Source organism: Pungitius pungitius, chromosome 16 (genome assembly GCF_949316345.1).
Source record: "Pungitius pungitius chromosome 16, fPunPun2.1, whole genome shotgun sequence".
Taxonomy (NCBI): domain Eukaryota; kingdom Metazoa; phylum Chordata; class Actinopteri; order Perciformes; family Gasterosteidae; genus Pungitius; species Pungitius pungitius.
This window is the reverse complement of record NC_084915.1, coordinates 13138942-13160443: the sequence shown is the minus strand read 5'-3', so window position 1 is coordinate 13160443 and position 21502 is coordinate 13138942. Positions and strand designations below refer to the sequence as shown.

General features: G+C 43.9%; 3 protein-coding genes across 4 annotated transcripts; 1 reads left to right on the top strand and 2 right to left on the bottom strand.

Moving 5' to 3' along the window:
• Positions 1 to 30: 30 nt before the first annotated feature.
• Positions 31 to 1556, bottom strand: gng8 (guanine nucleotide binding protein (G protein), gamma 8). The gene is made up of 3 exons (XM_037467837.2): positions 1398 to 1556; positions 715 to 828; positions 31 to 350 (listed from the first exon to the last, which is right to left on the bottom strand). The coding sequence occupies exons 2-3, from the start codon at positions 796 to 798 to the stop codon at positions 222 to 224; spliced, it is 213 nt and encodes a 70-aa protein (XP_037323734.1). The 5' UTR covers positions 799 to 828; positions 1398 to 1556; the 3' UTR covers positions 31 to 221.
• Positions 1557 to 3175: 1619 nt separating this feature from the next.
• LOC119215384 (bromodomain-containing protein 8-like) lies at positions 3176 to 12763 on the top strand. 2 transcript variants are annotated; one of them, XM_037467504.2, is made up of 20 exons: positions 3176 to 3462; positions 3682 to 3778; positions 4219 to 4288; positions 4395 to 4444; positions 4558 to 4680; positions 4764 to 4844; positions 4955 to 5019; positions 5464 to 5606; positions 5901 to 6092; positions 7333 to 7423; positions 7707 to 7859; positions 8292 to 8431; positions 8574 to 9045; positions 9119 to 9162; positions 9287 to 9531; positions 9683 to 9775; positions 9867 to 9935; positions 10135 to 10417; positions 11554 to 11598; positions 11775 to 12763. In XM_037467504.2, the coding sequence occupies exons 1-20, from the start codon at positions 3444 to 3446 to the stop codon at positions 11832 to 11834; spliced, it is 2535 nt and encodes an 844-aa protein (XP_037323401.2). In that variant the 5' UTR covers positions 3176 to 3443; the 3' UTR covers positions 11835 to 12763. The 2 variants fall into 2 exon arrangements, with proteins under 2 accessions (XP_037323401.2, XP_037323402.2); XM_037467505.2 differs by lacking the exons at positions 11554 to 11598; positions 11775 to 12763 and having other exon boundaries at positions 10043 to 10300.
• Positions 12764 to 13480: 717 nt separating this feature from the next.
• dnajc18 (DnaJ (Hsp40) homolog, subfamily C, member 18) lies at positions 13481 to 18684 on the bottom strand. Its single transcript, XM_037467508.2, has 8 exons — positions 18143 to 18684; positions 17262 to 17430; positions 16787 to 16932; positions 15808 to 16014; positions 15599 to 15723; positions 15197 to 15306; positions 14905 to 15077; positions 13481 to 14653 (listed from the first exon to the last, which is right to left on the bottom strand). Exons 1-8 carry the CDS (start codon positions 18267 to 18269, stop codon positions 14529 to 14531), a joined length of 1182 nt encoding a protein of 393 aa, XP_037323405.2. The 5' UTR covers positions 18270 to 18684; the 3' UTR covers positions 13481 to 14528.
• Between the last annotated feature and the right edge of the window lie 2818 nt (positions 18685 to 21502).

Below are 21502 nucleotides of genomic sequence, written 5' to 3'. Positions count from 1 at the left end.
GCCCGTCTGAATGAACTTTGCACCCACTTTTAGTAAATCTTTATTGTCTTCATTATCATCGTCGAACGACCGTTCCTCGGGTAAACCCAACGCGCCAAAGAGCCACTATCACAAAAAAGAATTCTGTAAAAATAAAAAGGAAATCCCAAGGCTCTACATTTCAGCTGTAAGTGAATTCAGAAATTCAAATAGCTAAGACATTTATCTTTTACATGCGGGGGCTATAATATTTCACAGAATAATTTCTTCTCTCGAAACGGGTTCTCAGAGGAAGCTAATGGCGTCACCAGGGGGTCCTCTTTGGCATGAGCTTCACAGTAGGCCATCAGATCAGCTGCTGCTTTGGATATCTGTACAGAAAGGTTGTGTGTGAGTGTGTTAGAAATTGGAGGGGGAGAAGACAAAAAGAAACAGTTCAGTTATGGTTTATCTCCCATTGAGTAAACACTAGAGGAATATTCATTATTTTATGCATAAATCAAAATATTAAAAACTGATATCAGTTGAAAGGCAGCCGATTTTGTTGAGGGCGATCATTTAAACTTGGACTACTTTTTATTATTTACATTTGTACATGAAATTAAATCTCTTTGGAGACAGGAAAGTGAGAAGAGAAATTTTTTCATTCAGTGATTTTAAAAACATGCAGCCGTGACTAACGACCTGAAGCCATTTCTTTACCATTGTTATTCTTTCTATTTTGTGCTGACTCACCATCATCCTCTCTATGTTGACCTCCAGTTTCAGTTGTTCTACCGTCTTTCGAGCATCTGCGATCTTGGCCATGTTGTTGGACATCCTGTCCCTTTCAAACTAAAGTCAGTCAGCCTGCAGCAAAATAATCAACAACGACTCATCAGACAATGAACAACCCTGCATGTCGACTTATTAGACAGCCAATAATTAAATGCATCGCTGGGAGTGAAAGTGGAACAAACAAACTGAGCCACTCATAAAGCACATGAAGGTGTGCCGTGGTTTGAGTCAGTTTCAATTGTCTTAGTTAATTCTGCGCTGTGGGTCTCAGCTGCAAGGTGCACAGGGAGGGTCTCAGAGGAGGAGGGCTTGGGAGGGAAGGGAAGGCAGCGCAGCTTCCCCCGGGGGAGGGCATCCACTGGCTGGGCATGTACCTACATGTTAATGTGAACAACATTAACATTACATAGTTGTTCTTTCAGAATAGTTTTATCCTAAATTACAGGGAAACAGAGTGGTTTTCAATGCTGGTCATCAGCTGCTTTGGTGATGCTGCGGTTCTGCCGTACTGACACATGAAATGACCCTATTATTCCTTTAGGAGAGCAGTAAATAAAAACAAAAGACTATTTATAACTGACTTATTAGGCCTTGAAATTGATTTGTCAATTCTATTGATAAAAAACAACGGCGTCACTCACCACACGACCAAGGGCGACCGTCGGGCTCCTGAGAGGAAGGTCCGCTTGTTTTCCAACGTGGTCCCACCACACTGACTTACAGTAACAAATGGAGTGAGATTAATGGCATAGGTCCCCTCCTTCAAATAACTAGCTGTGGTTCTGCCCCCTGGATGAGCTCAGTGCAGCAGTTATAGAGGCAACATGTGGTGTGACCTTCATCTCTAGAGTCTCTATCCCTTGCTCACCTGGGAGGAGAGGCGCTTGTGTTGCGAGATGGAACATTACATTTCATTTAAAGGGAAATCTAATTTAAGATGTATATCGCTAATAGTGTATTTAATATAAAGAGATGGAAAAATACACCTGGCATCAACATGAAAGGGTATTGGTAATGGTACTCTATTCTCTCAGGAGAATACGTTGTTACCATGACTATAATGGATTTTCCTTCATGCACCCATGAGGAAAAATACAAATCTGTATCATTTTAGGTGTCCTGTATTCATTACAATTGTATTATGTGACAGTGCTGAAGTTTGGAATTTCTCAAATTTGCTTTTACAGAGAAAAACATTATCTTGACTTCAGTAAACACAATGGTCTTTTTATACGACTTTGGCTGTGGGTCAGATGTTACTGGTTGGTGATTTACAGTAAACCAGCTATAATTAAACAGAGCAAAATCATTCAGCTAATAATGTGTTTCAAACAGGTCTTATTAAAAAATAAAAAAATATGAAAGCCTAATGCTTTCTTACAACAAACGGACTACTCAAGAGCACGCAACAACATGCGATACATATATAACGCTAAGTTTGCAAGTTAAGTAATTGAGTCTTTTTCAAGGTGTGAGTTTTTTTCAGCAGGATTATTCACCTCATGCTTATCCTCCACCAAGCTGTCCTTTCTGTAGAGATGACAGTTATTCCACACAGCAGCAGGGGGCCGAAGAGGCAGCGCTCCGGAGTTAAATGTCAAGTGCCTCATTAACATTTGTTTCCCTGTAATAATTGGTCTCTCTCTGTGGAAGGTACCGGACCGTATGAGTAGAAAAGGGGTTGCTGCTCTGTCCTCTTTCACAAAAAGGTTCAAATTGCCTAATTTAAACCAGCAGACATCATTGGATCCATGAGACCTGAGAGGGAGTTTAACATTTAAAGACATCTGTCTTCGGGGCCGTGCTTTTGTCTGTTTAAAAAAAGAAATGATCAATTCTGGTATTACTTCCCTGTCGTTCAGACTATTGACCACCGGCCAATTTACCAGATAATTGAAAAATCGGAAAAAAACCTCTACAGCAGTTGTACAATAAAAGGCAGATCCACATGTCTATTTGAATACGACACCTTGTTTGTTTTCATACTGCATCGCTGTAAAACCAGTTCCCCATGTCTGCTGCTCCTTCTGTTCAAAATGTGACAGTCTCCTCAGTAAAAAAGAAAAGGCCCACTCAGCATTTCACTCAGAGCAGATTTTATAGGCCGTTAACTTGACATATTAGATTTTTAACTGGCATGAAATATTCATCAACCTTTTTTTAATGCAATTTTTTCGATAATAAAACGTGTAAATCATAACTTAAATTAACGTTATGATACAGTATTATAAATTAAGAACGCACAGTTCCAGAAAGCGTTTTATTTACTCGCCCGGCCCGTTTTATTTTAACGGTTTGCACCACACTCCAGAAACCAGAAATCCACCAGTTTCTGCGCGCGAGGGAGGGAGAGAGAGAGAGAGAGAGAGAGAGAGAGAGAGGGGGGGGGGGGAGAGGGGGAGAGAGAGAGAGAGGGGGGGGAGATTAGCATTTGAGCTAGCTACTCAATTCTCCGAACTTCCCCGGTAGCGAGAGACTCACTGGAGCCGCGTTGACTTTTAAGGGACAGCGAGCACTCGACGTTTTAACCCCCGTCGCTAGAGGCCCCCCGTCCCCCCCGTCCCCGAACCCCCGAACCCCCGCGTTACATTCCGTCACGTCAACGGCCGCGTCTCCATGAACGTCGCGTCTCGCCGGTGTCGTATTTATCGCCGGGTAGATGTGCGCTATGTCGGGATGACGGGGAGATGGCACACGGGGTTGGAAGTGAGTAACGTCAACGTCGGGCCGCACACTGCGACGGTTAACTGCCTTTATCGGACAGTGGAGAGCCGTTTCTATTGAAATATTGTCATTATTTTATTCATATATTTAATATTTGCACATGAAGCCTAGCTCGGGAGATGGATTCCAGTGTCCGTACCCGGGGCCTGACAACTAGTTGGAACTAATATGGAACATGTGTTTTGTCCGTTTTTTCTGCAGAACACCAGCTACTTGTGATTGGACCGACAGAGCCATGGTCAGTGAGGGAGAAGCTGTGTTTGGCCACATCTGTCATGAAGAGTGGAGACAAGAACTGGTACCGCTGCTCTGTTATTGTCCCCGTAGTCTAAAGCGCGGTGTCAACCATCATGCACAGACATGTGTGGTTTGAAGCATGTATGAATATGCTGAAGTTCAGATTTTTGCTCATCAACCCTTTTACTCATGGACTGCTTAGGTGTGCTCGAACGCTGTGGTTGCTGTTTACTTTCACGATCCAAAGTGAAGACAATACAATGAACTGATCTCCACTTTGGCTGCCATACTTTCCACAATGCTGGCCTTCATTTTCCATGAATTTCGCATTTATGACGAAATGACTTAGTAATTATATACAAAAGGACAAAATAGATATAGAAGACTTGAATATATTGAATATAGAAGAGTAGAAAACCCCAACAGGAAAGAAATAGTAGCTGGTTTTGAACCCAAAGTCTTAAATGTGTCTTTCATCTTTGCTCGTCATCATCTCAACAGGGTATCCGTCAGTCGAGCCATCAAACCATTTGCAGAACCCGGGAGACCGCCCGACTGGTTCTCTCATAAGGTGGGACAAAATCCGTGCCCACACCACCCCGATGACCAAATTCATAACCAAGGCTTCGTCCTGTCACAAAGCGGCTCTGTGTTCTTTCTTCTTTGGCTCCTCACAGCACTGCGCCTCCAAGTACTCAGAGCTCCTGGAGGCAATCGAGGCCCCGAAGTGAGTTTACCTCGCAGCGTGCCTTTTGTAGACTCTCGAGCTTAAAAAAAAAAAAAAAGATCACAAGGCTTTGTGCTCTTTGGCACAACTAATAGTACATGTGTTACCTCCAGGCAGAAGCGCGGCGACGGAGGCGAAGTGGTGGAGCCGGTGAAGGATGTGATCGTCCGCAGGCTGACGACCGACAGGATTGATGCACTGAGAAAGCTGATCAAAGAAACACAGGAGAAGCACAGGTACGCACGTTTGACTTGACGTCGGGAATAAATCACAGCTTGCGAGATCAATGAGGCTGGTCGATGTGCATCTGTTTTCATAGGAAGCTGAAGAGAGAAGCTGAGCTGATTCAAGCAGGATGTCTGGATTCCAAACTGGAAGAGTTATGGGGAGACATCCTGCAGTAAGAAGCAACACACTCTCCATTTGTCCTATTTTAAACAATCACACCGGACGTTAGACTCTCTCTACCAATAAGCCAAATAAATGTGTGTGTGACTGTGTGTCCGGCAGGAAGAAGAAACTGGAGGAGAAGGAAGCCGAGCTGAAAAGAAAAAACACAAATGCTGCTTATCAGGGTATCTCGTAGTAATTTGAATGATTCTCAATACATATTAAGTTCAATTGTACAGTTATTCTTGCATCTAAAATATATCTCTGTACTTTCGCATGTTTTTTGTAGAAATGATCCATTGTTCAATATTAGTTTGAGTCAGGTTCAACAACAGTCTTGGCTCCTTTACGATGGTGACACTGAGATGCCGACAGGTAATATGTTAGCATATCGGCTGTAAACATAGTCCCTGATAGTCTCGGTAGGCCTATTGGATTTGGTGCCATCAGTCATTCTAAATGAATGCCATGAAGTGATGAGGAAAGGATCCATCTAATGGGTGCAAACTTTAGGACCAATAGACTCCTCCACGGTAGCCCCACGCTGCCGACATGCAAAACGAAGTTGAACATGAGCTTCTGTGTGACCGATGAGGTAATCCTCCCTATGCTGCCCCTCCCTCTTCCAGCCAGACAGGCGGCAAAGAGCACATCCAAGCCGGAGCCCGGCATCCCCGTGCACTCGCCCTCAGGCTGCAGCTCCCCAAGTCAGGTGTTCTCACCAGGTGACCCGCTGGAGTGTTTGACGCTGGATCTCGCGTCGATGAAAAATGTAAGTCGGCGTAGGTTGAAAAGCGTCGGATGTTTGCACCACTTTTTCAATCATCCTGTTTTTGCACGAGACATTCAAAAACGCAAATTTCTCTCAAGGACATTGTTGTGCTGGTTGAAAACATGATATCTAGTATTTATATATATATATGCTGCACATTTTCAACTGTTAGAAGTAACTTGCCATCACTAAGGTATAAAACAGAAACACAGAGAAACTAGAATAGAGAAGGTCAATGAAAACCTTCTTTGATTGGTTTTGGTAACGCGACATCTTGTACCTCCATGTCTCCAGCCTTCCGGGTCGGCCAGATTAACGACGATTGTCGAGTCTTCTGGACCAGGAAATGATGACGTCAGCCCCGGGTCACTTCTGGATGATCCCGCCCAAAGGAAGCTCCTGAGCCAGAAAGCCACGCCGCCGCCGTCTCCCCTTCTGTCAGAGTTACTGAAGAAAGGCAGTATCTTGGCCACACATTCCAGACTGGTATGTGGAGGGGACTTACTGTGTTATGTCAACAGTGCCAAGCTCTCTAATTGATATGTGCAAGTCTGCAGGGCGCCTCATCTTCATCTCATTCTTTGCAGTTACTGCACGTTAAGGAACTATTTATTCATTTTTCATATATATTTATATATATTTATATATATATATATACACACACACATCTGTTTTTGTTGTTTTGAAAGTTATGGGTTGTTTTGCCAGTTGCATAAAACCTTTTGTCCTTTTTTGCAAATGTATTGCATTGTGATGTGTTGGTTTTTTCACCTCTGGATATCTCTGTGTCCTTGGATTTGTACAGTTGGTTGTGGTGCTTATGTGAAAAGGGGCCTCCAGTTAATTCCACTCCCCTTTGAATGCGGCTCTTTGGCTTTGCCACACGAGGTCAATAGTAGTCCTGTATAAAAACCATTGCTGTCTTCTGAATATGTTCCTCTTTCTTTGTCCTGTTGTTACCTCGATCTGTGGTCCAATTCTCTCTGAATATTTGACTAGGATACAAACGGGTGTTTCCATCATACAAAGTCTTAAGGGGCTGTACAACTGATTCGGTACATTTGGTCAGGTTATTTTTCTTTGCTTTCTTGAAATGATTCGACTTGAAAAAATAAAATGTATGTATCATATGAGGGTTAACAGGTCACTAAATATATTTTGCAATTGTTTTTTTAATACTCTAATCGTGTTGTTTTTTTGTGTCCCGTTTCTTCTCATCTCACTATAGCTAAAGACGCAACCTGCTTTTTGCTTTCAGGTTGCTGTCATTTACTTCTTTTAAAAAAATCTGTTTTTTTACCTCCAAGCTTTTTGTCAGATGTCTCCATCGGTCCCGTGTGGTGTGATTTCAGTCCGCAGCAGGAGACCAAGGTTCTGGAATTGTCCAGCTCATATCATCTTTTTTTTTTCTTTTCATTTCCATCCCCATGAAGCCAACTGTGCTCTTGCGAAATCCTGTCGTGTCAGACCAAGTTATCCTTTTCTAGATCTTTGCCTCCTTGCATTCCTCAGATAACGTTTGCTGCTCTGACATGCAGCGCTGCCTCTGCGGCTCGTTTGGATAAAGAATTATTTTGCGGGATTCCAGTCGGATTGTAGAAAGACACTCTTGCTCTAAAATTGCATTATCTATAATATATATATATATATAGTAAACTTGATATGCTCTTTTTGTCTGAGAAAACTGTTAAAATGTTTGACATGCATGTATGCGCTTACATCCCAGATTGGGGAGGGGGACGTGACCACTGCTAATATGACAGGAGCACATGACTCGCAGCTGGCTCCAACTAGCCAACCTCTCACTCAGGCAACAGGTACAGGTACACTGTTTGATTTGTGTTCACGGGCGTTAGCAGAAATGCTCTCGTACAAGTCATGACCGAAAGAACATATGACTGAGATGAGATTTGATCCAGATCAAGATCTTTCGTAGAAATAACCAGCTCTGGAGGAAGGAGGTTCACTTTGAAGCCTTAATGGCTGTGTGCTTGCTGCGTAAACGTGCCACTGTTTGCTCACACGTCAGACTAACCCCAGGCCTCCGCTCCTTTTGTCTGCACTCTGTGTGTCCCGTGTTCGTGGACGCTTGCACGGCAGGCGCCCCGATGCTGTCGCGTCTCCTGGAGGCGGGCCCCGCCCGGTTTCCCGCCCCGTTAGGTTTCGTGGTCGTTGGCGACTCGGCCTCCAGCGCTCCCCTCTCGGCTGCCACCACGCCTGTGTCTGTTGACTCCCCGGCTTCAGCAAACACAGGTCCGTCCGCTTTGACCCAGACGCTCTCGCAGCTCGATGCACACGCTGAACCCTCCTTGCATCCTGAATGGGACATTCTGGGTAGCTTGAGAATTGTTTAATGTAAGACCTACAGTTCTGGACCGGTGTTTTGTTTTAATTGCAAAATGTGGCCGTAAAGATTCATTGACTGTGTAGTGCCAGTGCAAAACTGATAAATCACAAGTCTCAATTTTACTCAGACCTTTTTGTATGTCGTGTGTACTTTGTATCTTTTAATATCTCAAGGCTTTTCGTTCCTTGGTCAAGGTTTACAAAGCTACAAATAGACGAGAGGTTTATCGTGATTCAAATGAAATGATGAAGCTTGAGCTAGATATTCTGTGAGGAAAATGAATGTTTTTTACAAACTGCTACTCCCGACTCCCGCTAATTTAAGTTGTCTGTGTGCAGAGAGGTCTTTGCCCCCTGGATGCCGGCCTATCTGTGCCCAGGAGAAGGTGGCGGCGCTCGGCCAGGGGGACGTGAGCTGGATGAGGGATGAGCTGGACCTGAAGACGGTGGGGGACATTATTGCCATCATTGAGGAAAAGGTGAAAAGTTCTATGTGCTATTTGTGTTATTTTAAAAACTCTCTTTTTCTTTTTTTGTCATAAATGGACTTGTAGTTAATTATATACATAGCACACTATGACAAAATGACGTTCTTTAAGAGTCGCATCTCTTCTCCAACAGACAGACGTGGCCGCGGAGGCTTTGGACGCGGCCGCCGTCGAGGCGGCGCTGTCACTGTGCGAGGAGAACGGCCGTGCTTTGTCTGGCGCCTGGGGGCCCGCGCCTTTCTGCCCCCACGGGTCTCTCCCCCCAGTGCCCACGGGGGTCCGACAGGCCTCGTCTCCTCACAGCAGCCCGCGGGGGAAGACGCAAGTGTTGGTAGTGCACGGCGGGGCTCCTGCTTCGCCCTCCTCTCTCTGCATCAGTCGAGAGAGCGGCCCGCCGGCATTTCCCATGGGGCCGAGGGGCCTTCCTCGCACCTCCTCGTCCTCCACGGGTTCACAGCAGCACCGCACTGCAGCGCCTCCGCGGCCTAAGGCGACGAGGGGGACCCGAGTGTTGGCGCGACAGAAAGGCCGCATTCCGTTGGATGTTCCTCTAAAACGTGAGCGTGAGAAGCGGGCACGGCAAAGACCGGGACCCCCCCACGGAGGTATGCACGCATCAGTATTCACCTCGCCTGAGAGCACGCCTCTTGCATAACCACTTCTTGACTGTCTCGGCAGACTCGGTATTAGAAGATAGCCCGCTGGCAGCGAGGCGTCCGAAGGTACGCCCCCCCCAACCCCCTGAGCGAGGACAAAGCCAACACGTTGCTTGGAATGAAACGCGGAGCGCGGTGCTCCGTCTGAAACCTCTGCCCTTCTGTTTTTCCCCCCCCCTCGCCTTCGCAGGGGATGAGAGCAGAGGACGTAGGAGGAGACGGCGCCTCGGGGACTAGAGCGCGCGGCGTGACGGGAGCGCGGCGAGACGACGAGGTCAGCGGGGCGGACGGATGCTCGCCGGAGCCGGCGGAGGCGGGGCTTAGCGAGAGCGAGGACAGCTACGGCCTCCACGCGGCCGCCTCCTCCTCCTCCTCGTCGCTGCGGCTGCGCGCGGCGGCTGACTCCGCCCCCAGCAGCCCCACCTCGTCACAGTTGTGAGTGAAAGGCAATCGCACAAGGGGGGCGGGGGGGCAAGGGCAGGTGTGTGGTGATATTTCTTGCTGTGTCATGACATCCACCACAACCCCCCCCCCCCCCCACCCCCTCCCTCCTCACGTGACCTCATCTTGTGCCGCTGTCGTGCAGTTCCGTTTGCAGCGAGGACCACGAATCTCTGCAGGCTCACAAGATCTGGAAGAAAGCCATCATGCTGGTGTGGCGTGCGGCGGCTAATCACAGGTCAGAGTGACCCCGAGGGCCCCGCCATGATCGGGCCTCCTAATAAGGGCAATTCTTCACATTGTTTCTGAAACCGATGACTCTGTTGTAGGTATGCAAATGTCTTCCTGCAGCCAGTAACTGATGAAATCGCCCCCGGGTACCACGGTATTGTACAGAGGTAAGAACAGTGAATGGTATTGTTTTTTTATAGGTAAGCACTGAACATATTTTCAGGCTTTTTAAAAAAAATGTTCCTTCTCACATAAAAGTAACCTTTTCACGCAGTGATCAAAACCACCTTGTTTTTGTTGCTGTAACACATTGGATTGCTGACATGCGACGGCCCCCCCGACCCGCTCTTTGGGCTTCACCTACAGGCCCACGGACCTTGCCGCCATAAAAAAGAGCATTGAGACCGGTTTGATCCGGAACACGGCGGAGTTCCAGAGGGACATCATGCTGATGTTCCAGAATGCGGTCATGTACAACAGCCTGGATCACGACGTGTACCACATGGCCGTGGAGATGCAGCGTGACGTCTTAGAGCAGATCCAGCAGTTTCTGGCCACCCAGCTCATCATGGAGGCGTCAGAGGCTGGCATCAGCGGCAAAAGCCTGAGGGGCCGCGAGCGCACCTGCAAACCGGACGCTCCTGACAAGGTGCTTCGCTAGAATTTTGACAAAAGCAGAGAGTACAGACGAAGAGGCGAGGGTGAGACAACGGGCTGACTTTAAGGTAGAAGGAAAAAGTAGATCTGCCTGGCATTCTCCAAGGCATTAGGTTTTAGAGGTGTATCATTTGAGTTTGACCTTTGGTTTGAAATACTCTCCAAATCAACACACAAAGATTTGAAACATTCAAGAAAAAACTACATTCTTACACATAATACATTCTTTTTAAATACAACAATCCATTAATGCCACATTGTTTCTGACTTTCAGTTAATGTTATTTTTTAATGAATTGCCATTATATTAGTGTAATTAAAAGACCATCCATTGTTCACTGTGGTTAATGAAGTTTCAAACCAATAGTTGACTGGAAAATAAATCATTTGTTTTAGAACATAATATTTATGCTTTGGAAAATGTTAAGCAATAATGCAATAAGCCATAATGTAAAGATACAAACTATTTACCAAAGCATACAGTCAATGTAATAAGTTTATATTCTACCTTCAAGAAAGCTGCTGTTAACCATTAATTGTGCGACAGTATGAAGATGAAATGACAGATTATTGACCCAATGAATCACAATTCATACACATTTGTTTGCATTATTTCTGCATGATGATGTGAATGAGTGAAGAACGGATCACAGAAACAAACTATGTTCAAAAACGCCTCCACTGACGTAACATCGACAATGTGTGCTGGAAGAGTGGTGAAATAAGAATATTTTCCACTTAGTCAAGAGGTATTTTTCACATTTTTTCCACTGGGACTAAAGCACCTAGTTGGCTGTTAAAGTATCTGCAGCACAATCCTCTTAAATATTTCAAAGATAAAGTTCTTGCTATAAAGCAAATTCTCAGAGGCAGATGTGGATGTTTTATAGCGAAAGGAGACCAGGAGTTGACTTGTTAAACATGCTACCCTTTTACAAGTACACACTGTATTTATGTAGTATATGAAGAGCCGCATGGCAATGAACTTACTCTATATAGTTACATTTATCCGCTTCCATTTCCTTTGGCTCAATAGATTGTTCGTACATTTGCATCATTTTGCTTCATTGTCCGACTTTAAATGCTCTTTTGAGTCTCAGGGCTGATATGCATCTTCCTCTTCTCACAGGACACCGTCTCCATGTCCTCTCCGGCCTTCCTTCTTTCTCTTTTTGTAAGTACTCGTCCTATATTCTTTCTTTTTAAAACCTCCCCTTACTTTCCTATCTTTTTTTCTTGAAGGAGACAATGTAAAAGCGAAGCAATATCCTATTTGTATAACATGTCTATTTCAGTCACACATTAGTGAAGGCAGGTGAGCAGATAGATTATTATTTTTTTTGACTGCAGGATGGAGGCACCAGGGGGCGCCGTTGTACCATTGAAGCTGATCTCAAGATGAAGAAATGAACATGCAGTATGACATGGTTTCCGAGTGGAACCCAAAGATGTGAAACCAATGGACTGAAGTTCTCCCGTCAGGGCCACAGACTCCCTCTGCAGAAAAGGCAGAGTCACCTTATTTGCACTCCAGGGGAAATGGACTGTAATATGGACAATCTCCTTTCCTGTGATACAGCCGTACATACGTGGATTACATACAGTATAATCCCAGATTACAATGGGGCTGAAGGAAAAAGGTCAAACCTTCTGTAGAATTAGCCTGCTCTGAATAACATCAGGTGGTTTACTGTAGAGAAAGATTGAAGTCACTCCAAGCCTACACATTGACTGGATTAAGTGTTCATGAGACCTGTATATGTCAGATTAGTGTGGTTGAAAACATTCCATGTTGGCGATGAAATGCAGACGCAGAGGCCAAAGGCTCTGAAGCCAGAAGTGGAGAATGATCAGGGGGGGGGTCGTGGTTACATAATCATTTCAAATAAAACCGTTTTCCTTGCTCGGTGGAAATCATAGAAAATACAAATCATGTTTAAAGATAGCTGTATTGTTTATTAAAGGTGCACATTGTGTCATTGTCAGTATTTGAGAAAACTTCCCGTTAAAAGTTATCTGAACTTTAAAGATACAAAATGAAATGTCATAAAAAGCCCTCGATCCAGCATGTTAAGCGTGAATTGGCTCATTTTATCCACGATCTAAATCAAAAGTTGCAGCGGCTCAGAGGAGCACGAGTGCCCCATTATGAATAAGTTCCGCAGTGTTGTTTCTGAGGAACCTGTCCTTACATGAACAAGTCTACACTCAGACGGGACACAGGATCTGCTACAAAGCGTCCTTTCATGTCTTCAATCCAGACATCTGGCATCCGCAGTACTAAATGGGTTTTAGTTTGACATGTAGTCAGGGGAATAAAGTCTTCTTCTGATGTTTGAGGAAGTACAGCTTCTTTATGATGGATTCCACCTGTTTATTATTTATCTTAAGTAGAAATATTAGATTTCATTGCCAGGCTCTCTGTGAAAAAGAGACTTTGATTCTTACACCGATAAGATCATGTTTATTCATCTACTGATGATGTCGAACAATAACAAGATGGACATGTGTCACCTGCATCGTTTCATGTGACCAAAGCATTCAGTTAAACCAAATCATAAATTAACAAATCAGACGGGACGGAACATATTCCGATTACATCTTAAATTTCCAGGTATAATTTGACTAAAAACTGAATTCTTTAATGTCGCTCAGAGGTACGACAACCACAGACTTATTACCAAATACCTTGATTCTATTTCATATCACGGTCTGGGTTTGACATGTTTTGAGTTACAGTGTAGACCTGAATATTCTAGTCAAACATTTATAGTGTCAGTAGTCTCAAAGATGAAAAACAAAATAACTGACTAAGAAAAACACTCCCTCACTAGAATGCATGCAACAGGAAAAATAGGGATCACAGGATTGAACATTAACTTAAAAAGTGCTTGTGATGAACCTGAAGGCAGTTTGGCAGTCTGAGACAAGAATCAGTGTCGGTGTAGGGTCCGAATAATGTTTGGATGGTGTAAAGAATTAGAGTCGACACCCCCACGAGGTCAGCCTCCTACACATGACAAAAACCGTAAAAGTAAAAGTAAAAAAAAAAAACGACTTCAACCGAGAAATTCTGTTGGGGGATGAGAACAAAATGATTATTCTTTATAAAACAGTATAAATGAAAAGGGTACAGAACCTACAAAACATGTATAAAACCTGGGCCAGATATTATTCTAATACAAAACAAAATGAGGTGAGCTTCCGCGTGGATTAGGGAAAAGAAGGTCACACTGGAACATTGTGCAGGACTGTGGACGGCCTTTATGGTTGAACGTTGCCGGTCACCCATTGAAAATGTGTTTCTGCAACGCGTAACAGTCGTTTCTCTCGCTTAAACCTCAAAACGTGAGCCGTGAAGCTCAATGAGCGACCAGATATGCACCGATGCGAGCAGCAGGAAGTGCTACAGCAGGAGACGGCTTGTATTGGAGACTGCAACCTTCTACCGTCCCCCAATCAGAAAAATAAGGTTAGGATTTGTTAAATTTTACTGCCGCGTGTCGCCTATTGCTATAGTCTCAGAGGACAAATTGTCCGATTAAAAACGAATAAAAGATCCTCTTATTTCACAGTACAGAAGCTCTCAGATTTGTCCAAAGACTACAGTACTACATTAGTCACTGTATTTTATTACTTCCTATAGGAAAAAAAAAAAGATGATGAGCCAAGATCGGGCAAGAGTCCCTCCTTTAACTATTAAATAACACCTACAGTTCCAGCAAGGACACAAAGGCATAAAAGAAAATGAATACAAGTAAGCTAACGGATTAAATGTGTGCGAGGGAACATACTACTGCCTTCGTAACCCCGAAGGGAGACCCCTTACGTCATGCCATTTCTATAAGAAAGTTTAAAGGCTCTGAGACTTCGTACACACCGCCACAGGGAGTGTGCACTTGATGCTGCCCACGTGCAACTCCATTCCCTGGCGTCAAAGAGGAGAGAAGGCACATTGTTTCCTGTGGCATGACCTCCCACTGGGTGCGCTGTACCTTAAAGAGATTTCTTTACAAAGTGGCCGGATTGGATGAATTTCACACTTGGATAAAATGTATTATTGTAAAGTCTGTACTGAAACGTGGTCTCCTCTCGTAACGCTCCTCATTTGCCCCTCTGGCGCCCGACCAATCGATGCAGCTTGTCACAGTTGTCCAGCCTCATCGACTCGGCCTTCTGCTTTAACCGCTCGTCTCGGTACAGTTGTCCCAGGTTTGCCAAGTCAGATTCTGCAAAGGAGAAAAACAAAAGACACGTCAAAATGGTTGGTACACCTTTTAGCCTTCAGGTGCAGAGTTGGATGTCTGTGTGTTAAATATGAAGAGCCAGTTAGCTTAGCCGTGCATAAGGAAACTGATGAAAAAAATACTAATAAAAGTGTTTCTTAAGTAAGACTAGTTACTAGAGTCAGAACGTGATTTAAGGACATTTCTGAAGTTGTTGATAACTCCGCTTGAGCCCAGTGAGCCGCCCCGCTTACTTTGCTGTTTCTCTTTCCAGCAGCTGTTCTGCAGATGTTCGATATAGTCGCTCTCAATGGTTTTCTCTAGTTCATCCAGCGCAGCTCCGCGGTACTCCTTCTCAAAACTTTTATCCACATAGTACGGTACACCCATGTGCTGCGTTTCTCTGGACACCACCAGCCCCATGGCCCTGGAACCGCCCCAAACCCCCCAAAAAATAAAAGATTAAAATCATCCTCAGGTGAAACGGTGCTGCAGACCATGTCAGAACTCGAGGTATTAAGAAGGCTATTGGCGCCGCAGACTCACGGCTTATAAAAGAGGCTGTAGGGCGGGTTGGTGGCCATCATCTGGGTGAACACTGAGATGAGGATGAGCATCAGCACAGGGAGAAGCTGCAGCAGCGCTGTGAAGGTGTTCTGTGGGACGATAAAATCAGCACAGATTTAAAAAACGCACATAACACGGCGTGTAGGCCCCGCCGATTCATTCCGGAAAAAGGCACAGTGCGTAGCGGGTAATGTGGAAGGTCAATGAACGGCATCAATCAGTGTGGGAAACGCTTAGTCTTTAAACAAAAAAAACAAACAGGGAAAGGTTGAATTCCTCCAGTGCGGGGTAATGATTAGAACACAAGCGTATCTCTGCAGGAAGACGCATCGCTGCAGCGGTTGAACAGGGATCTGCCTTCATGTTGTGTGAGTCACCGACCTGACTCTGGTTGTTGTTGTTGTTCTCCTCCACCACCTCCTCGCGCCTCTCAAAAGCGCGTCGACGGCGAGGCTGGTAGAACTGAGAGTAGGAGGCTCCCTGGTTGGTGTACACGTGGATGTTTCCTGGAAGGACGCACACGCTGCTTCAGCACAATAAGACGGCGGATAATGGTCCTAAACTGTAACGCTGCCAACCCGAACACACACCTGTAGGAAATCTCCCTCCGAAGAAAATATTGAAGAGCTCCTCGGGGGATATGTCGGCCTCAAAGTCTCTGTGGAAGTTTCGGTGGTATCCATGGCGACTGTGGGCGGCGTGTTGGGGCGCATTCGGAGCAGCAGATTGATCTCCGTATTGATCATACTGCTGCCTCTTCTCTGGATTGCTCAGCACTGCATATGCATTGCCTATTGCTGTTGGAAGAGGAGGGAGACGTTCGGTCGTGGCATTCATTAAGTCAGGACGATGGAGGGCGGCATGACTTAAAAAACAACAAGTATCATCTTTATATGGCTAGCAGTTTGCCTATATTTGTTCTGTTTTAGCACCATTGCATATATTACAGATATTATTATTATGGACATTCTTATTTACAAGGGCGTTTTTTGCAATGCACACCGGAGATTCTCCACGGAAAGTGTACATGCCATTAAATTTAGAAATACGTGCGCCGGTTGTGAGTGGTCAGATTTGGCATGAGCTGTGACTCAAGAGGAAAAATATCTATCTTTGGTGCAAATTCCGAGTACTGGTTTTAATGTTTAACTGCGTTGATGAACGACAGAAATAATCTTTCCGCTGTTTTTTAGAATACTTTCAGGCACCTGGCCCTTCCAACTCATGCAGTAATATTTGCATATTTCCCCTACACTCACACCTGTGAAACAGGATGAATACAAACAGCTCAAGAAGGAATTTCTCAATCCAAATAAAAGTTGCATGATGCACCTTAAAGCCTCTGCCCCGCTGAAGCGTGTTTACACACGACACTGGGAGCATGAGGGCGCCGCTCTTGAACTGACCGTGACCTCTGACGCTGCTGCGAGGTGGACACTGAGACGAAGAATTTCCTTTTACGGGATCAGGACTTAAAAAAAAATAAAAAATACAATAATAATGGCCAATGGAAAGGTATGGTCACTAGTCTCACAAGTTTTTGTCTTCTCCCTCTGTAAAAAGTCGTACCTTTGAACGCATCCGTGGCTCCCGGAGCAAAGTTCTTGTCGGGGTGAAACTTGAGGGCCAACTTCCGGTACGCCTTCTTCAGGTCTTCATCGCTGGCGTTTTTGGTAACACCGAGGATCTCATAAAAGTCCTTGCAATTCTTTATCCTGCAATAACAAAAGCAAAATGGACTTCAAAGAAACAAACCAGAAGCCCCCACCCCCACCCTCAAGCTCCTATGAGAGTTAAGGAGTATGAACACTGTCCTTCTCTACGGTTAGTTAGTTAGTCACATGTACATTGTTGTATCTACATGTCTCGGGGGTACCGGGAAAGCTAAATCAATTACTTTAGCTGTACTCGGGGCACATCTAGCAGCTCTTTAACCAGTGTTTGAGCACTCAAGGAGTTTATCCAGAGCATGTAACACGGCCAAAGCTGCAGCGAGAGCAGCAACTGCTGTGAAGCAAAGGAAAAAACGCTCGCCAGCGCTCACCTGAGAACACCCTGCCGCTGATCCTCGGTGTAGCTCTTCTTTTCATCGCCGACTACGTTTCTGGTTCCCTTGCTCCTGAAGTCCTCGTCCCCCCAGCCCGTCGGCGGAGGCACGTGGTCGGCCTGTGGGGCAGTGGTGCCTCCGTTTCTCAATATGGCGTCTATCAGCACTGCAAACAAAACAACGGGGCAGAGGTTCGACTGACAATTCAGGCGCCGTCATCGAGAGATGATGGAGAAAGCTGAAACGCGGCGGAAATCACGACAACAGAGATGCATACAGTCGGACATTCAAATTCAGATAAAATACACATAAAGAGGCAAGTAATAGTTGACCAGGGTTTAGAACAGCTGCAATGCTCCTAGACATAAAAGATGCATAAAATGAAAAATTTGGTGTTTTGATGACACTGAAACTCCCGAACCCTCCCGAAGATGGCAAACACATAAGTTCCACACTGAGCATTCAGTGAGTGGAGAGATTTGATATAAGTGAATTGCTGTCACCTGTCACTACATGTGCACACTGCTGTCAAAGGGACCGTGAGACGTTTCACTGCCTCTTGCGCGTTGCGTTCAAGGAGCTCCTGGTAATTTAACGACCCCGGTTGTTATAAAGTCAGATTCAAAACACAGCACTGCCTCAGAGTGAAAGGGCACAGGGGGGGGGGCTTAAGAGCCAATAAGTCCATGCGTTCAGCCTCCACAGACATTAAGTAGTAACGCCGGATAGCTGACGTTTGTCTTTGCTTCTAAAAATAGACATTCATCGCACCCGACCTGAAATCTGTAAATACATCTGCGATGTAATATAAGGGATTAGTTTCCCGTGCGGTCCGACCGTCACGCTGCCACTGCAGAATGTGCGTCAGCTAATTTTACCTCTGGCCCGGGTGCTGGGGTAAATATTCTGGGCTTCGTACAGCAGCTGCAGCGCCCGGTCCGTCCGGCCCGACCGTAAACACAGCTTCGCCTTCTCTATCAGCCGGTCTCCCTCTTCTTTGTCCATTTTGTAATGTATTTTAGCGACAGCGGGAGAGGTGCGTCGCCCGGGTCCGGTTCCCCCGTCTCTGGGCGTCTGTGAAACGCGCGTCGATATCAAACGGCCAAAAGCGAGCCGTTACAGCTAACGCTCGGTAGCCCCGGTTAGCTTCGGTCTGAGACAGCTGCGTAACGGTAGCTGGGGCGCGAGCCCGAAAGAACCATTCACACTATCCGATTTGCGGACGACGGCGGTTGCTGTCGGGCTGCGAACGGTCCTGCAGCGGGACCATTTTTTCTTTTCTTTTTTTTTTTTTTTTTTTTTAAATCTGAAAGATGGAGTGTTCTTTGCTTAGCGGCGTTTTAAAATTAAAGGGCCACCCTGACAAATTAAAAGCGGATCTCCTGAGCTGTGATGGACAGGAGGTGGAGCCAAACGCGTCATATCCTGGAAGTGTTTTATAATCTTGGAAAAAAATAATAAGATCCTCATATTGGGTCTAAACTACATTTACTTTTTTGGTTTGTTTGCAAGTCAGTCAAATATGTTTAGTCCATCCAATTGCTCTTTGTGTCAATTAACTACCCAGAAAACCAAGCAGGTTGAGTATCACCAGCAGGTGTATGATGCTGAAGCAATTAAGTACGTTCAAATAAAAATGTGAGTTTGTTTGGTGTTTTATTCATTAAAGCTGCCATTGACTGCTTGCATTGGCATAATAAGCAGGAATCAGGTATGTTATGGATCTTTTTATTAGCCCACCGAACTTTACATTTTGTATAAAGGGATAACATTACCAATGTATCTGTTCCATTTAAATGCTTAGGCACATCTGAATCGAATGATTTTGATAATTGTTCTTAAATGTAGTAAATATTATTGCTTTGCTTCACTGTAGACAAAGCCAAGAGGTTGTATCGTGATGTGAGTCATGGTAAAAGTTGCAATAAACATTAATATGTCCGGCAGCGAGTTAGAAATAATGCAACACATTTTTTGTTCATGCATATTTTATTCAAGAGTAAAAAAATGTGATTTGTCCCATAGGGCATGCTTACAATGTGTGTATCATTTAGGAAGTCAAATGCCAAAACATATTTCCATAGATAATAAAAAACGTTGCAAGATAAAATCCATTATATTTGTTTGTTGAAATATGCATGTAGACCTTACAAGAACCAGAAACAGAGAAGGAAAATAACCATAAGCTAATTTGTGACAATAATAATATCAGCAGTAAAGATAACTAAAGTACAATTTTTCCTGTTAAACGTAAGTGCGACACGTGATTTTCTTAGTGTCCGATTCATTTAATTCTGAAAACCATGCTATCATGCTTTTGCAGCCTGAAAGTTGCTTTTCACTGAGATTATATTCATTCACACTATAGAACAGTTTCTGTACATCAGTACAACAGAAAAAATAAACACAAGGCTTCATACCTTAGAAGGGCATCCCTGCAAACATTAAATCAATATAAAATTAAAAGCAGTGGTAATAAATGACTAAATTAAAAAAAACGGACAAAAACAATCAAAGGAAGCCTATTTATAAAATGTATAAAACAAGACAAATAAAACTACAAATGTAATTCAAAAATAAAAGAATTCAAGTTTACTATTTGAAATACAACTATCACAATTATAATCTCACATAACAATTAGGAACTTAGTTGCATGCATTGATGCGTTCCATACCATAGATGCTGTGTTAAAAATCACTATCTGTCCATTCTTAATTCACATACCTTTATGATTTAATAGAAACATGAAATATAAAGTAGAAAAAATATTTATGTATGAAGGGAAATTCTAGAAATTTATGTGGTAGTGGGCTTGCAGTTTGGGCTTCACTGTATCAACCTTCCCTAAAAATGTTTTTTGAAAGATCTAGAAGTTTTCCTTAATTTAGTTTATTTACTCTTCTATCAGGCTTTTGGACTTTAGATTTAATGTTTTATGTGGATCACAGTGTGGGTGCACTTTGTCAGTCAAGTTTTAGTCAGGCCTCTCTCTCCATTATACTGTACTGTAAAATCAGATTAGATTAGAAACAATTGAAAAACAAGAAATGATATGCAGTGTATACAATTTGTTGCAATGTGGGCGCATTAGTAACGCAAATGCCATGTCTAAACCATATTCAGATTCAATAAAGGAAGTACTTCTGACAAGTTTAAACTAATCCAAGATCAGGCTCAATGAAAAACATTCATTATTTAGGATACATAGGATACAATGTTCAAATCTTCTTCTTTTTTTAATTTTCATGGATGGATTTAGACATGCTCATTCAAAATGACACCATGGTGTTTGGGTTTTAATTAAACAATATTTCAAATATATGCATTCACAAATTTGTAGAATTTCCCTCTCCCTCTGACATAGTACTTTTTTTTGCTCTTATGCATGAGATCTCATTGAATTTGCAGCACAGCAAATTGTGCAATAACTCAAAGGGCGCTAATGTATTATTTTACTTTAGCAATAAGCAGGTGACAAAATAACTATGTAGTGTGTGACAGCAGGTCACGTCCAAAACTTTGAAATTACTTATTCCCTCTGCGGTGCAGAAACGGCCCTTAATGCCGCGTTGTTGCCATAGCGACACAGAGAAGTCGAGAAAGGACTCCTGCAGAGGAGGATGCTCAGGTTTATACTCTCCAGAAAGTATGAGGTATAGCTTCATCAAATGCCATGCTTCTTAAACGTTTAATGGAGAGGAAGAAAATGAAGTTAAAAATGAGACTGGAGGCAAATATAAACCTTGGACATTCGATGCGGGCTTTCATCAAGCTGCATCTCAATATTTTTAGAGGCATATTAAGATGTTGTAAATTCATCTTGGTGTGATAAATGTTTGATAAAATAGTACCTACGATGAAATCAAAATTTCCAAAAGCTCCTTTCATCCCCTCCCTTTCTTCCCTCATCCCCTCCAAGTTACTTCTAGCTAGGAGATGACTGATCATGCGGGGAGGAGAGGAAAGGAGACTAGTGAAACGTATCCCAGGGCCAGTTTGACCTCAGACTGTAGCGCTTTGGTGTGCACCCTGTCCTCCTTCCCCTGCAGGATGATGGCATCTTACTAGAGGCTACATGAATAAACATAATTCCACTGCTAAGATTTTACTGCAAGTTTTTTTTTTTTTTTTTTTTTAAGCGGTCCACATTTAGCTTTCTTTCTTTCTCACAAAGTGATGTGACTTTTTAATATAAAACTTGTAGGCAAAGCAGAATCGTTTTCCTCATGAGGGGAAT

Coding starts and splice junctions, on each gene's coding strand:
- gng8 (XM_037467837.2), bottom strand. CDS start 798: ATGTCCAACAACATGGCCAAGATCGCAGATGCTCGAAAGACGGTAGAA. Junction 351..714: donor TCAACATAGAGAGGATGATG/GTGAGTCAGCAC, acceptor CTTTCTGTACAG/ATATCCAAAGCAGCAGCTGA.
- LOC119215384 (XM_037467504.2), top strand. Junction 4,681..4,763: donor GAAACACAGGAGAAGCACAG/GTACGCACGTTT, acceptor CTGTTTTCATAG/GAAGCTGAAGAGAGAAGCTG. Junction 8,432..8,573: donor TTGCCATCATTGAGGAAAAG/GTGAAAAGTTCT, acceptor CTTCTCCAACAG/ACAGACGTGGCCGCGGAGGC.
- dnajc18 (XM_037467508.2), bottom strand. CDS start 18,269: ATGGACAAAGAAGAGGGAGACCGGCTGATAGAGAAGGCGAAGCTGTGT. Junction 17,431..18,142: donor CCCCAGCACCCGGGCCAGAG/GTAAAATTAGCT, acceptor TTTTGTTTGCAG/TGCTGATAGACGCCATATTG. Junction 16,015..16,786: donor AGCCACGGATGCGTTCAAAG/GTACGACTTTTT, acceptor CTCTTCCAACAG/CAATAGGCAATGCATATGCA.